Raw genomic sequence first — 13,068 nt, 5'->3', positions numbered from 1 at the left:
AGTATATATTTTAAGAACTCCCTCATTTTGACCGGGGAATTCAAGGTTTAGTTTGGATATTTAATTTTTTTTTAACGTTTATTTAATTTTGAGACAGAGAGAGACAGAGCATGAACGGGGGAGGGGCAGAGAGAGAGGGAGACACAGAATCGGAAGCAGGCTCCAGGCTCTGAGCCATCAGCCCAGAGCCCGACGCAGGCTCGAACTCATGGACCGTGAGATCGTGACCTGAGCTGAAGTCGGACGCTTAACCGACTGAGCCACCCAGGCGCCCCTAGTTTGGATATTTAAAAATTAGTTTAGGGGCACCTGGGAGGCTCAGTCGGTTAAGTGTCTGACCCTTGATTTGGCTCAGGTCGTGATCTCATGGTTGTGAGTTCGAGCCCCATATCAAGCACTAAGCTGGTCATGGAACCTGCTTAGGTTCTCCCTCTCTTCCTCTCCTTCTGCCCCTCCCCTTCGAGCGTGCACATGCTCTCTCTCTCAAAAACAAACAAACAAATAAAAATGAGCTTAAAGTGTATGCAAGTAAAACTTGCTTACTAAGAAATGCAAATAGGCAAAAAATAATAATAAAGATATGTAATCTGGTCACCCTAGAATAGCCATTGCTTACATTTTAGGTATCACCTCAGGGTCTAGAAAATGACAAAATGACAAGTAGCACATAGAAGGTACTCAATAAATATTTCTTAACTAAATGTCCTTCCAACCATTTTGGATACATGCATTGTGTATGTTAAAGTACGTAATATTTTACACAACTGGATTATAGAATGGATATGTCAGAGATGACATTAAATATAAATAGGTTAAACTCCCTGAATCAAAGGAAAGATGCTCAAAAAAATTTTTTTTAAAGCCTGGCTTTGTGCTGTTTACTAGAAGCCAGCTAAAACAAAATGACATAAAAAATTTAAAAATAAACTGAAGAGCACAGAGCAGGCAAACAGAAACCAAAAGAAGGCAGAGGTTCCAAGGGGCAGTACAAGAAGCATGCTATGGGACTCAGGGCCAGAAGCCACAGAGGGCCCATTTAGGGTGAGACTCAGAGTGACAACGCCTGGGGCGTTGACAATGCCTGGGAACCTGAGCCATAAGCCAGAGACACGGTCCACCTTTCAAGGGCTTGTTAGGAAAAGGAATCTCTTAAACTAAGACTGACACTTAAAACCCACAATAATTCCATGCTTCCTGGTTGCTTGTCCAGTTTTTAAGGATTTTTACTTTATATTCTCTTCTATTAAATGGTCATAAACACACATGGATTAAAACTTGAACGTCTATGACATGAATTTAGAACTTCTGATGTTAGCAAAAGAAACATAATGTTGGAGAGCAGTTCAAAATAACATCTTACTCCTTGAGCCTCAGCTGAACTATTAATAAGGCAGCCATGTTGGTCATCTCTGAGGACAGAAATGAGCCCTGCTACAACCCACATCACAGGATTCTTTGTCAGCTGTGCTGGATCCCCAGTGTGCATATGAATGCCCTGGGGAGATCACTCTGAGACTTATATGATTCTGCTGACCCAAGTTTCTTAACCCAAAGCTTCCACCGTGCAGAGCAACTAAGCTGATTATTGCTGATGAATTTGAATGTGGTCCTCAACCAAGTCAACTCTCTGGGCATTTGTACTATACTTTTTGAAAAAAAAAAAAATTTTTTTTTTTTTTGCATTATTTATTTTTGAGAGACAGAAAGAGGCAGAGCACGAGTGGGGGAGGGGCAGAGAGAGAAGGTGACACAGAATCCGAAGCAGGCTCCGGGCTCTGAGCTGACAGCACAGAGCCCGAGGCAGGGCTCGAACTCACAAACCATGAGATCATGACCTGAGCCGAAGTTGGATGCTCAACTGACTGAGCCACCCAGGCGCCCCCGCAATTGTAGTATACCTACTATTCTAATGACTCTCTGCTCTTAGTCCTCTGAACTGCTTATTCAAAATGCAAACCGACTTTCATCCTTGTATTTCAGGATGTCATCAGTATTGCTGACCACATCCTTAATTCAGCATCGGTAACCAACTGGACGGTGTTACTGCAGGAAGAACAGCATGCCAGCTCACGATTACTGGAGACACTGGAAAACATCAGCAGCCTCGTACCTTCAACAGCTCTGCCCCTGAGTTTCTCTCGGGAATTCATTCACTGGAGAGGGATTCCAGGGTCCCAAAGCCAACTTGAGATGGGTTACAGCTATGAGGCTAAAATATCCCCCCCAAATACTTCCATTCCCATCAGAGGCCATGTGTTAATTGGGTCAGACCAATTCCAGGGGTCCTTTCCAGAAACTATTATCAGCATGGCCTCATTGACCCTGGGGAATATTCTATCCGTTGCCAAAAATGGAAATGCTCAGGTCAATGGGCCAGTGATATCCACGGTTATCCAAAACTATTCCATAAATGAAATTTTCCTGGTTTTTCCCAAGACAGAGTCAAATCTGAGCCAGCCTCACTGTGTGTTTTGGGATTTCAGGCATTTGCAATGGAACAATGCGGGCTGCCACCTAGTGAATGAAACTCCAGACACAGTGACGTGCCAATGTACTCACCTGACCTCCTTCTCCATACTGATGTCACCCTTTGTCCCCCCTGCCATCATCCCCTTTGTGAAATGGATCACTTTTGTGGGACTGGGCATCTCCATCGGAAGTCTCACCTTATGCCTAATCATTGAAGCTCTATTTTGGAAGCAGGTCAAGAAAAACCAAACTTCCTACACGCGCCATATTTGCATGGTGAACATAGCCTTGTGCCTCCTGATTGCTGATGTTTGGTTTATCGTTGCTGCCACTGCAGACTCCCCAGTAAGCTTTTCTGGAGTCTGCATAGCTGCAGTGTTTTTTATGCACTTTTTCTACCTCTCCTTGTTCTTTTGGATGCTCATGCTTGGCATCCTGCTAGCTTATCGGATCCTCTTTGTGTTCCATCACATGGGCCTGCATTTGATGATGGCTTTCGGGTTCTGCCTGGGCTATGGGTGCCCTCTCATCATATCTGTCATCACCATTGCTGTCACGCAACCTGGCAATGGCTATGAAAGGAAAGACGTGTGTTGGCTTAATTGGTCTGATAAGAGCAAACCCCTCTTGGCCTTTGCTGTTCCTGCACTGACTATTGTGGCTGTGAATTTGGTTGTGGTGCTATTAGTTCTCACAAAGCTCTGGAGGCCCACTGTTGGAGAAAGGCCGAGTCAGGACAACAAGGCCACTATTGTCCGCATGGGGAAGAGCCTCCTCATCCTGACCCCTCTGCTGGGGCTCACCTGGGGCTTTGGCATAGGAACAATAGTGGACAACCAGAATCTGGCTTGGCATGTTATTTTTGCATTACTCAATGCATTCCAGGTAAGAACAATAAGAATAACTTCTTACATCATCAGGTGATGGGAATAATTATAGAGAACTGATGTTGGTAATACCACTCCTCTCCCAGCCCCACCAGGTCTGTAAACCAACACTGCCTGGGAACAGTGAATAGAAAACAAACAAACAAAAGGATCCATATTTTCCAAGAGTTATTCTTATACTGAAGCAGAATATTAGACTTCTTCAGTAATCCATCCCAGGATTTTAATTTTTGAGAGAGAGACAGAGCGTGAGTGGCAGAGGAACAGAGAGAGAGGGAGACACAGAATCTGAAGCAGCTTCCAGGCTCTGAGCCGTCAGCACAGAGCCCGATGCGGGGCTCGAACTCGTGAACCATGAGATCACAACCCGAGCCGAAGTCGGACACAACTGACTGAAGTCACTCAGGCACCCCTCCATCCCAGGATTTGAAATCTGTTTGAGTCCATATAGCTAACGTTAATCCCTCTTGCTGCTGACTCAGTCCCCTTTCTCTCTGCAAAAGCACACAGGGAAAGGGAAAGAAATCAAGAGTGTTTGTTGACTCTGCATGGTGCAAAGGAAGTCTCTAGAGCATGACAGAGCAGGAGCTGGCAAACTGTAGCCAGCTCTGTTTTTGTAAATAAAGTTTTATTGGAAGACAGCCACACCAGTTTGTTTAGATACGGTCTGCAGCTGCTTTCTTTACACTGGCAAAGCTGAGCAGTTGCGATAGCATGACCTGCAAAGCCTAAAACATGTCCTCTCTGGCTCTTTCTAGAAAAAGTTGGCCTACCCCTGCTGCAAAGCATGGGTTTTACATTCCACAACCAGAGAGTGGTCAGAGAGTAGGTAGACAAAGTAATCTTTAGGATTTGATGAGTCTGGAAGAGAGCCTTTAATCCTGGTTTGATGAAAATTTGCTGGTCCCCTCTGGACAATGATTCGGGAAGGTGGTGGTTAAACATTTGAGCTCTGTACTTAAAGAGGTCTCAGCTCAAATATGTCACGTTATCAACTGTGACCACTAAAAAAAAATTATTTAATCTCTCTTTCAATTCTTTCATCTGTTAAACGGATAATATCATTACCTGTATCATAAAGTAGATGTGACGATTAAATGGCATAAGTTAGCTCTTAGCACAGTGCCTGGCACATAGCAGATGCTAATACATCTTCTAAAAGCAAGTGGTTTTCCACCTATGTTAGCATACTGGTGAATGTTTTCAGTGGTGGGACAGATGGCAAACCTCGAAAGCACCGACCTAATGGTGACGGGCTTAGGGAGCTCCTGTTGAGGGCAGACCCATGGTGATAAGCTGTGTGAACAGGCACCAGTTGAGGGTGCTCTGACAGGGAAGAGGATTCCAAGGTACAAGAAAGCCTCTTCCAGGGGTTCCTCAAGGGTGGACTTGATGGAAAGGGTGCAGATAAAGGTCCTCCGTTTGATCTTAGGGTTGGACCTTAATGCCCACTGCTGTCATAAATGTTTAGTCAATGTTTATTTAATGCCTATTCTAAAGAAAGACTAAGATATAGAGGCAAATGGAAGTGATTTGTATTGGGTTTAGGATGACACAAGGGGGAAAAGAAATCTTGGCACGCATTTAAAACTTTATTCACTCACTTCTTTATACATTCGACACAAACATTTTTGAGGGCTTGTGTTATGCCAGGCATTGGGGAGTGACCCAGGGTCCTCGCCTTCAAGGAGCCCGCTGTCTAGTAGGAAGACAGACAAGAAAACAACTTCCATGTTGGGTGATAGAATAGTATTACATATCAGTGCTTCATTTTTCTGGAAAAGATAAGACCATGCACGTGATCTATTCTTTTTTTTTTTTTTTTTTTTTTTTTTTTTTAGGGTTTTTTCATCTTATGTTTTGGAATGCTCTGGGATAGTAAGGTATGTGTGTTCATTTCTCTCTTTATCTCTTTCTTCTTCTAATCCAGGCATCCAACCCAATAAGATTTCTGGGCTCTCATTCACAATAGAGGTGAGACCCTGGGTACTTTTGTAATCAAATTCTATAATTTTATAAAAAGCAGACTCAGGAAGACTCAGTGGAAATACTCACCTCTGATAATAAAACTATATAGAACTAATCACAACATATAATGTGAACATTGTAGACAAAAAAGGGAAATTGTTTTTACTTTTCATTTTGCTGCTTTTATCCACCGTTTGGCAGTCATTGAAGAGCGGAAGTACTTTCAGGAAGGTTGAATTTTCTGTTTCTCCTCGATTAAATGTATGCATTTACTTAGAACATGCTGAAAGAAGTATCTCTTCCCATATTTCTAGAGTTTTATATGGTAAATATTAAATAGCCTTTAACATTAAATAAAATCTCTAATGAAGGACAACCAGTGTGAGCAAAAGATTATAGAAAAAATTTTATATCAACTTGTTTCATTATTTTGCCCAAGCTTTGAGCAAGTCTGTTGAGAGACGTAAAGACAGTAAGCTAAGCGATACGGACTTTGTTTTAATAAGAAGATAAGAATATTTTATAATTAGCACAATTTTAGCACATACACAAAATCCCTGTTTACAGAGAAGCAATTTGCTGTTCTTGAGGAGACTAAATAATCCTCTTTTTTTTTTTTAATTTTTTTTTCAACGTTTATTTTTGGGACAGAGAGAGACAGAGCATGAACAGGGGAGGGGCAGAGAGAGAGGGAGACACAGAATCGGAAGCAGGCTCCAGGCTCCGAGCCATCAGCCCAGAGCCCGACGCGGGGCTCGAACTCACGGACCGCGAGATCGTGACCTGGCTGAAGTTGGACGCTTAACCGACTGCGCCACCCAGGCGCCCCTAAATAATTCTCTTAATGGCATCATTCACATGGTCAGGAAAGTCTTTACTTCAAAGATAAATTTCAACTTAGCAATTATTATAAATTACTATTGCCTAAGATCTGAATTATGACAGCTTTTGGTACTGTTGTTCTTTGTTGAATCTTAGATTTGTTTATAGGTAAAGCAAACAAATATAACAAATCCTTTCATCAGATAGTCATGGTTAAGGTCTATTAAGCGCTTCCGGGAAATACCTCTAGTAAACAACAATTCCAATCTGTAGTTTTGTTCTGGATTTGTCTTTTATGATTGAATATGTGCCTGTCTTCAATATTTCTTTGTTGCCTTATAGCTGCGACAATTGCTGTTCAACAAATTGACTCCTTTAAGCTCTCAGAAGCAAGCATCAAAGGTAATCATCTGCTGCCATGAGTCCAATGCCTGAAGTTCCGGTTTCATACTTTTCTCTGTGTGCCGTTTTACAGCAAGCCCACTTTTGCACAACCCCTTGAGTTTCTGGCACCATTATATTTCTGTTATCTGGCATGGTTCCTAGCACAGCGTCAATACTTATAAAGTTGAGTGAGTGAGACAATGAATGAGTGAATGAATGAATGAGTGTATAAATGAGTGAATGAGAAGGCAGGGAAAGTTACAAAGATGTTCAAGCATTGAGGTCTGTGGGTGTTCTTGTGGGCAAATACCTTAGAGCAATCATTTGCTTTAGTCTGACTTGTCTGCCAATATCTAGAGTCAGTGAGACCCTTTTCTCTGAATGACTTTCTGGACCTCCTGCAGACCATTTTGCTTTCATAAAAGTAAACGGTGAAGTCCTTGATTAACTTCTAATATGTGAAATGTCCTCTCTGAGTTTTCCCTCTTAAGTGGGTATAACTGTCCCTTGCAACTGCAGCTCTTAAATCTACAAACGGAGACATTTGTATGGCAACAGAGGATTCCTGTTTCATTCTTTGCCACGATAGTGCAATCCATTTAAGGAGAATATAGTAGGAACAAACGCCTTTGTGTTCATATTTTGTATTTTTGAAGTCAATTTAGTCTTTTGCTTTTCAGCAAAACACTGAAGGCCTTTCAGAACAAGCTCTAAAGCAGTGATTTTTGTGTTTGATAAAAGTCAACTGACTTAAGTCGATGTAAACCTACATGGTGTTTAGAGATTTTATAAGGGACAAGGTAATCTTTTGAAATAATAATAGTAAAAAAAAAAAAAAAAAGCCCAACTGTGAAGAAATTAACCTTTGACCTTAAAATTTTTCCCTGGCTCTGCATTTCCTAGTACTGGGAATTGCTGTGAGTTAGGGATCGGTGGCCCGTGAGAGCATACCTGCCCTGTATTTCTGACTCAGTAACCAATTGGCTGAATGATTTTAGGAAAGTCACATGGTGCCTTTTGGTTTTAATTTTTTTTCCCAACTGTTAATATTAACTGTTGGGCTGGTCACTCAAAGCAGAAGTTCTGACTTTCTGTGATTTTGAGTTTATGTCTTGAAGAACCAAACTCTTCAACCAGGAAAAGTCAAACTAATAAATCACTCACTATTCTTCAGAAAAGGAGGGAGCTACAGCATATGTGACTGCATTATAGAAAAACCTGACGTTAACAAGGTAACACAGGACACCCCCCACCCCACCAAGCAGGAAGTCAGAATTTTTCTCATTTGAAAACCAAAGAGAGAAAAACACCCCAACATAAATTAAAACAAAAACAAAAGTAAGGATGCCTGACAGTGTTTTTTCTCCCTGTTTCTAATGTAAAGTGTTGACACTGGTCAGCAGGCAGCTGTGGTCACTGAGGCATCTTGTGGATTTGTACTCCTTTTCCAATGTCATTTTTTTTTAAATTTTTTTTTTTTTTTACGTTTTATTTATTTTTGAGACAGGGAGAGACAGAGCATGAACAGGGGAGGGTCAGAGAGAGGGAGACACAGAATCTGAAACAGGCTCCAGGCTCTGAGCTGTCAGCCCAGAGCCCGACACGGGGCTCGAACTCCCGGACCGCGAGATCGTGACCTGAGCCGAAGTCGGCCGCTTAACCGACTGAGCCACCCAGGTGCCCCTCCAATGTCATTTTTAAATCAGATGACAAAAGTGGGACTTTGTTTTCGGGTTAGGTGGCTCACTTGCTTTAAAATAAATGTATATTTGGCAGAATAGAAGATGGGTGTTCGTAATTTCCCAAGGCTCATGGAGACCCATGGCGTCCCTTTTAATTTCATCACAAATTACCACCATTTCCTCACTTAGACATTATGTAAATTGATGACATTGATCATTGGGATCATGGGGTGCAGGAGTGTGGTTAGATGAACACCAATTTTGTCCTTACCGAAGAGTCACTCCCCTTGTGTCAGCAACTGAGCAGTGGGCATGGGCCAGGTATTAGGTATCCCCTCCCTCTAAAATGTTCCTGCAAAGGGAGAAGCCACCACTTGCTATGGGTGAGAAAGCACTGCCCCCTCCAGCTGTGATATGCATTGTTTTTACCCTCATCTATTGGCTGTTGCTAAAGTCAATGATATTCAGCTACAGGAAGACTGATATGTATGCCTTGCAAAGAGTTGCAATATGCCGGGAGGAGAAGAGTGGATCAAGAGGGGTGAGGAAGAGGTATTGTGTTACAAGTTACGCTGAAGTCACATTTAAATGCTGAGGAAGTTTGAATGTAAAACAGGAACCCAGATTACCCCGGTTGAGGAATGAGAAGGGGAGGAAAAGATACCTCTGTGGGAATGTTCCTGCAAGAAACTCGTTGTGAGAGAAAAGAGAGTGAGGGTGGAAAGCAGATGCAGACTCAGGACAGCCGTGATGGTAGAGCTGAGTCACGAGGATGTGAGCAAGTCCATATGCTGGGAGGGATGAGCCAGCAAAGATAGTCTGAAGACAAATGGGGGTTGGGAAGGGTGATTGAAGGAAGAAGATTCTTGGGAAGGCACATGGAATAGCTCGACTTAAGAGAGAGGGGTCAGACTCTTCCCTGGACACAGGAAGCATCAGTTTGATGCAGATAGAGCAACGCGTGCAGATTGGGTCAGGGGATGAGAGAATTCAGACCTGGATACTTTTTTGTTTTGTTTTGTTTTTACAGTAGGAGAAAAGGCTATCCAATAAGAGATGGGAAAATGGATGGCAAAATAGGGGTCTTAAAAGGGCAGTGAAATTTGGGTTGTTGGCTGAAAGGAATGAAAGCAGCCCACAGTGTTCTCCAAAAGGACCATCCCTCAAGCCACCATGACACTGTGTGGACCCGTGGTGCAGTTTCTCTCAAATCCTTGCTGAGGGCTCAGGGACCCTTCTTGGCCCTTCCATCGTCTCTAGCCATGTTCTCTGCAACTCTTCGCCAAGAGGCAGACACTGGTGGCCTCTACAGAATTTCCCTCCAGAGAGAAGATATTTAATTATTTATGGTTCCAATGATTCAGGTCCTTTTATTTGACCAAGAGCTTAGCCCCATATATTCACATGTCTGAAGAGGCTGCTTTACCCCAGACCATGTAGAATCCCTGAGTGTGTTGAAATCTAAGCAATCTAAGATTCTTCTCTCTCTATGGGGCAGGATACAGTTTTAAAAACAATGATAATGACCGTAGAATTTTTCTTTAGTATATGTTTACTAAGTCCTGAATCTAGAAAATCAATTATTTTGCTTTGGAACTTTCAGACATTTCTCATTCCTCTCTCTATGATAATTTTTTTTTTTCCAGAGCTCAATGTGGGGTAGCAGCTTCTATATTTCCATGAAAATCAGGAGCTATCACTGGGTTGCCCACTGCATATAACAAGAACCTTTTTTCTTCCATCTTGATTTAGCTTCCTCATGATATGGACAGTGATAGAAAATGGATCTTATTCTTTCTAATTATTCCTGGTGCCTAACATAGTGTCTAGCATACAGTGGTACTCAATAGGAGATGTTAAACTGATGAATAAATCAACTGGGGAGTGGAAAAGAATACAGTGTATCTTAACACATTTACCTTTCCCCATAAGAACATATTCTTCATTTTAAAAATTTGATTTCAGTGAGAGAATTCAGTTTTCAAATTTTTGAACTCTATTTAGCCTCTGCAGCAGTTGCTAAAGGATTATTCACAAAGGGATTTGAATGCTAAGATGAGTGAGAATAAGGCAAAGTTTTATTTGAGACCATTTTTATAGAACTATTGTTTTTCCCCCCTGGGGTTTCTTTCCTAGTGATAGATGTGTGAACCAAAGAAATGTAAGCATAGACATGAAAAAAGATAATGCCTTCTTTATTTTATTTATTTATTTTAATGTTTATTTTTGAGAGAGAGAGATAGACTATGAGCAGGAGAGGTGCCGAGGGAGAGGGAGACACAGAATCTGAAGCAGGTTCCAGGCCCTGAGCTGTCAGCACAGAGCCCAACATGGGGACCCACGAGCTGTGAGATCATGACCCGAGCTGAAGTTGGACACTTAACAGACTGAGCCACCCAGGCACCCCAATAATGCCCTCTTTAAAACTTCTTTCTGGTTTGGGGCGCCTGGGTGGCTCAGTCAGTTGAGCGACCAACTTCGGCTCAGGTCATGATCTCATAGCTCGTGAGTTCGAGCCCCGCGTCGGGCTCTGTGCTGACAGCTCGGAGCCTGGAGCCTGCTTCGGATTCTGTGTCTCCCTCTCTCTCTGCCCCTAACCCACTCGCATTCTGTCTCTTTCAAAAACAAACATTAAAAAAAAATTAAACAAAAAAACCTTCTTTCTGGTTTGTTGTCAGAAGTTGTGAGAATATACAGGAACACAAGATTCACTTAGAAATAAGTCCTTAGGCATTTTAAAAAGATTAAAGCGGGAGAAAGCGTAAGAAAGGAGTACTCTAATAAAACAGAATAGTGCACCATGTAAATGGAGTAAAGGTTCACTAATGACATTAAGATGTCGGAAATGCAGAGCATCACTAAACGAATAGAAATAATTTCCGAATGACTTGTTTTTCTTTTATGCAGCAGAACTCAACAGATGTATCTGCCAAACCCAAATTCCCAAAGCCTTTCAATCCACTGCAACACAAAGGTGAGTTAACAATAAGCCAAAGGTTAATAAAAAATAGAAGAAAGAATATGAATATATCACATGAGGAAAATTGAAGGGGTACTTTTAAAAACCTCAAGTGGGAAGTATAGGAATATGAGCTGGTCATATGTCTGAAGTTCATCTGGATGGTGCTCAGGGCTGACCGAACATTGTTAGGGATTTGAGGGTCATGGAGACCCATGGTGTCCCTTTTAATTTCATCACAAATTACCACCATTTCCTCACTTAGACATTATATAAATTGATGACATTGATCACTGGGGTCATGGGGTGCAGGAGTGTGGTTAGATGGACACCAATTTTGTCCTTACCGGAGAGTCACTCCCCTTGTGTCAGCAACTGAGCAGTGGGCATGGGCCAGGTATTAGGTATCCCCTCCCTCTAAAATGTTCCTGCAAAGGGAGAAGCCACCACTTGCTATGGGTGAGAAAGCACTGCCCCCTCCAGCTGTGACATGCATTGTTTTTACCCTCATCTATTGGCTGTTGCTAAAGTCAATGATATTCAGCTACAGGAAGACTGGTATGTATGCCTTGCAAAGAGTTGCAATATGCCGGGAGGAGAAGAGTGGATCAAGAGGGGTGAGGAAGAGGTATTGTGTTACAAGTTAAGCTGAAGTCACATTTAAATGCCCAAGTCTCACTACATGTTAAATTAGGTTAATATCTTTATGAGGGCAGAGAAATGGGCCACTCAACGTTAGCTTCTAAGAAAAATTATTTGAATTCCAAATAAAGTTAAGGTGCTTGAACTTGAAAAGGCTTCCCTCCCCAAATGGCCAGTGTGCCCACCCAGAAACCTTGGGTCCTGTTATCACTGTCACCAACCAGCCTGCGTGTTGTTTACAAATCTCTTAACCTTTTTGGATGTTTGTCCCTCGTCGGTAATACGAAAAACCTAAGAGATCGCAAAGTTTCCTTCTAGCAATTACATTTGATGATCTCACACCTACTTTATCTCACCTCTGAGCCGTATCTGAAAGCTGTGGTGCTTCTCTTCTCCAATGAGAGATGTCTGATGAACGCAAGTCTCTTGGGAATTAATGAAAATGTGGCTGCCTATCAGCCAACTACATTCTGTAGCTTTCCCTATCATCTTTCCGGAGCTGTCCAGAGTTGTAAGGACCTGGCTAGGCATATTTTCATTTTGGTCTCATGCTTGATTCCGACATAGAAGCAGTAACTCTTATTGTCTCTTTCCTCTCCTAGGCATTTATGCTCTTTCCCATACTGGAGAATCGTCAAATGACATCATGCTAACCCAGTTTTTATCAACTGAGTAAGGCTGCGAACCATAAACTCAAGGGAAATTTTTGGTGCAACTTGACATTTCGAACGACATGTCAGTGAAAAAATTAGCACAATATTAGACGGAATTTTCTGATGTGGGCATCTGGAATAAAATGAGAAGGTTTCAGCAGCTCTCTCCCTGCTCTTTTTATCTTCATTTAAACGAAACCATTTATTTCCATGTGGTTTGACTCAAAGGAATTGCTTCATAAACGTAGGAAAGTAGGTTTTATTAGAAGCTGCATCCGTTGTACCAGCTTTTCACTGCCACAGACTGCCGTTTCCTTTTTCATGAAATAGCATTATTCTTGTCGCATTCCCAGGCATCTGAACTGCAGTCAGAAACCGTCACGAAATCACCTGAGATAAATGGATGGCCCACGTTCGCTTCCTATCAAAAAGTCATTGGCGCACATTTCCTAGAGAAGAGGCATTTCCCTCCCAAATTTCCCAGTTGGATTTTATCCTTTTTTTTTCTTTTTTAGGTTCAGTCACTTACCTTTGAAACTCATTCAGAACTAAAATGAAAAAATTCTATTTCACACAGCTTTGTAGCCATTAGTTGGGAAGTA

The 13,068-nt window shown here is 42.1% G+C and overlaps 1 protein-coding gene across 3 annotated transcripts in view; it reads left to right on the top strand.

Annotated features, from left to right (window-relative positions):
• Positions 1–12,626, top strand: part of ADGRF1 (adhesion G protein-coupled receptor F1) — a 41,652-nt gene extending 29,026 nt beyond the window's left edge. For 2 of the 3 annotated variants that reach the window (XM_006931791.5, XM_045057625.1), the window contains 5 exons: positions 1,981–3,354; positions 5,198–5,239; positions 6,489–6,548; positions 11,120–11,186; positions 12,416–12,626. In XM_006931791.5, the coding sequence (XP_006931853.3) occupies positions 1,981–3,354; positions 5,198–5,239; positions 6,489–6,548; positions 11,120–11,186; positions 12,416–12,489 (1,617 nt within the window). In that variant the 3' untranslated portion in view covers positions 12,490–12,626. The remainder of the gene's footprint in view (positions 1–1,980; positions 3,355–5,197; positions 5,240–6,488; positions 6,549–11,119; positions 11,187–12,415) is intronic. The other variant, XM_045057626.1, reaches the window with a different exon arrangement.
• Positions 12,627–13,068: the final 442 nt, after the last annotated feature.

Source organism: Felis catus, chromosome B2 (genome assembly GCF_018350175.1).
Source record: "Felis catus isolate Fca126 chromosome B2, F.catus_Fca126_mat1.0, whole genome shotgun sequence".
Lineage (NCBI taxonomy): Eukaryota > Metazoa > Chordata > Mammalia > Carnivora > Felidae > Felis > Felis catus.
The sequence above is the reverse complement of the archived record's forward strand: the minus strand, read 5'-3'. Positions and strand labels throughout refer to the sequence as shown.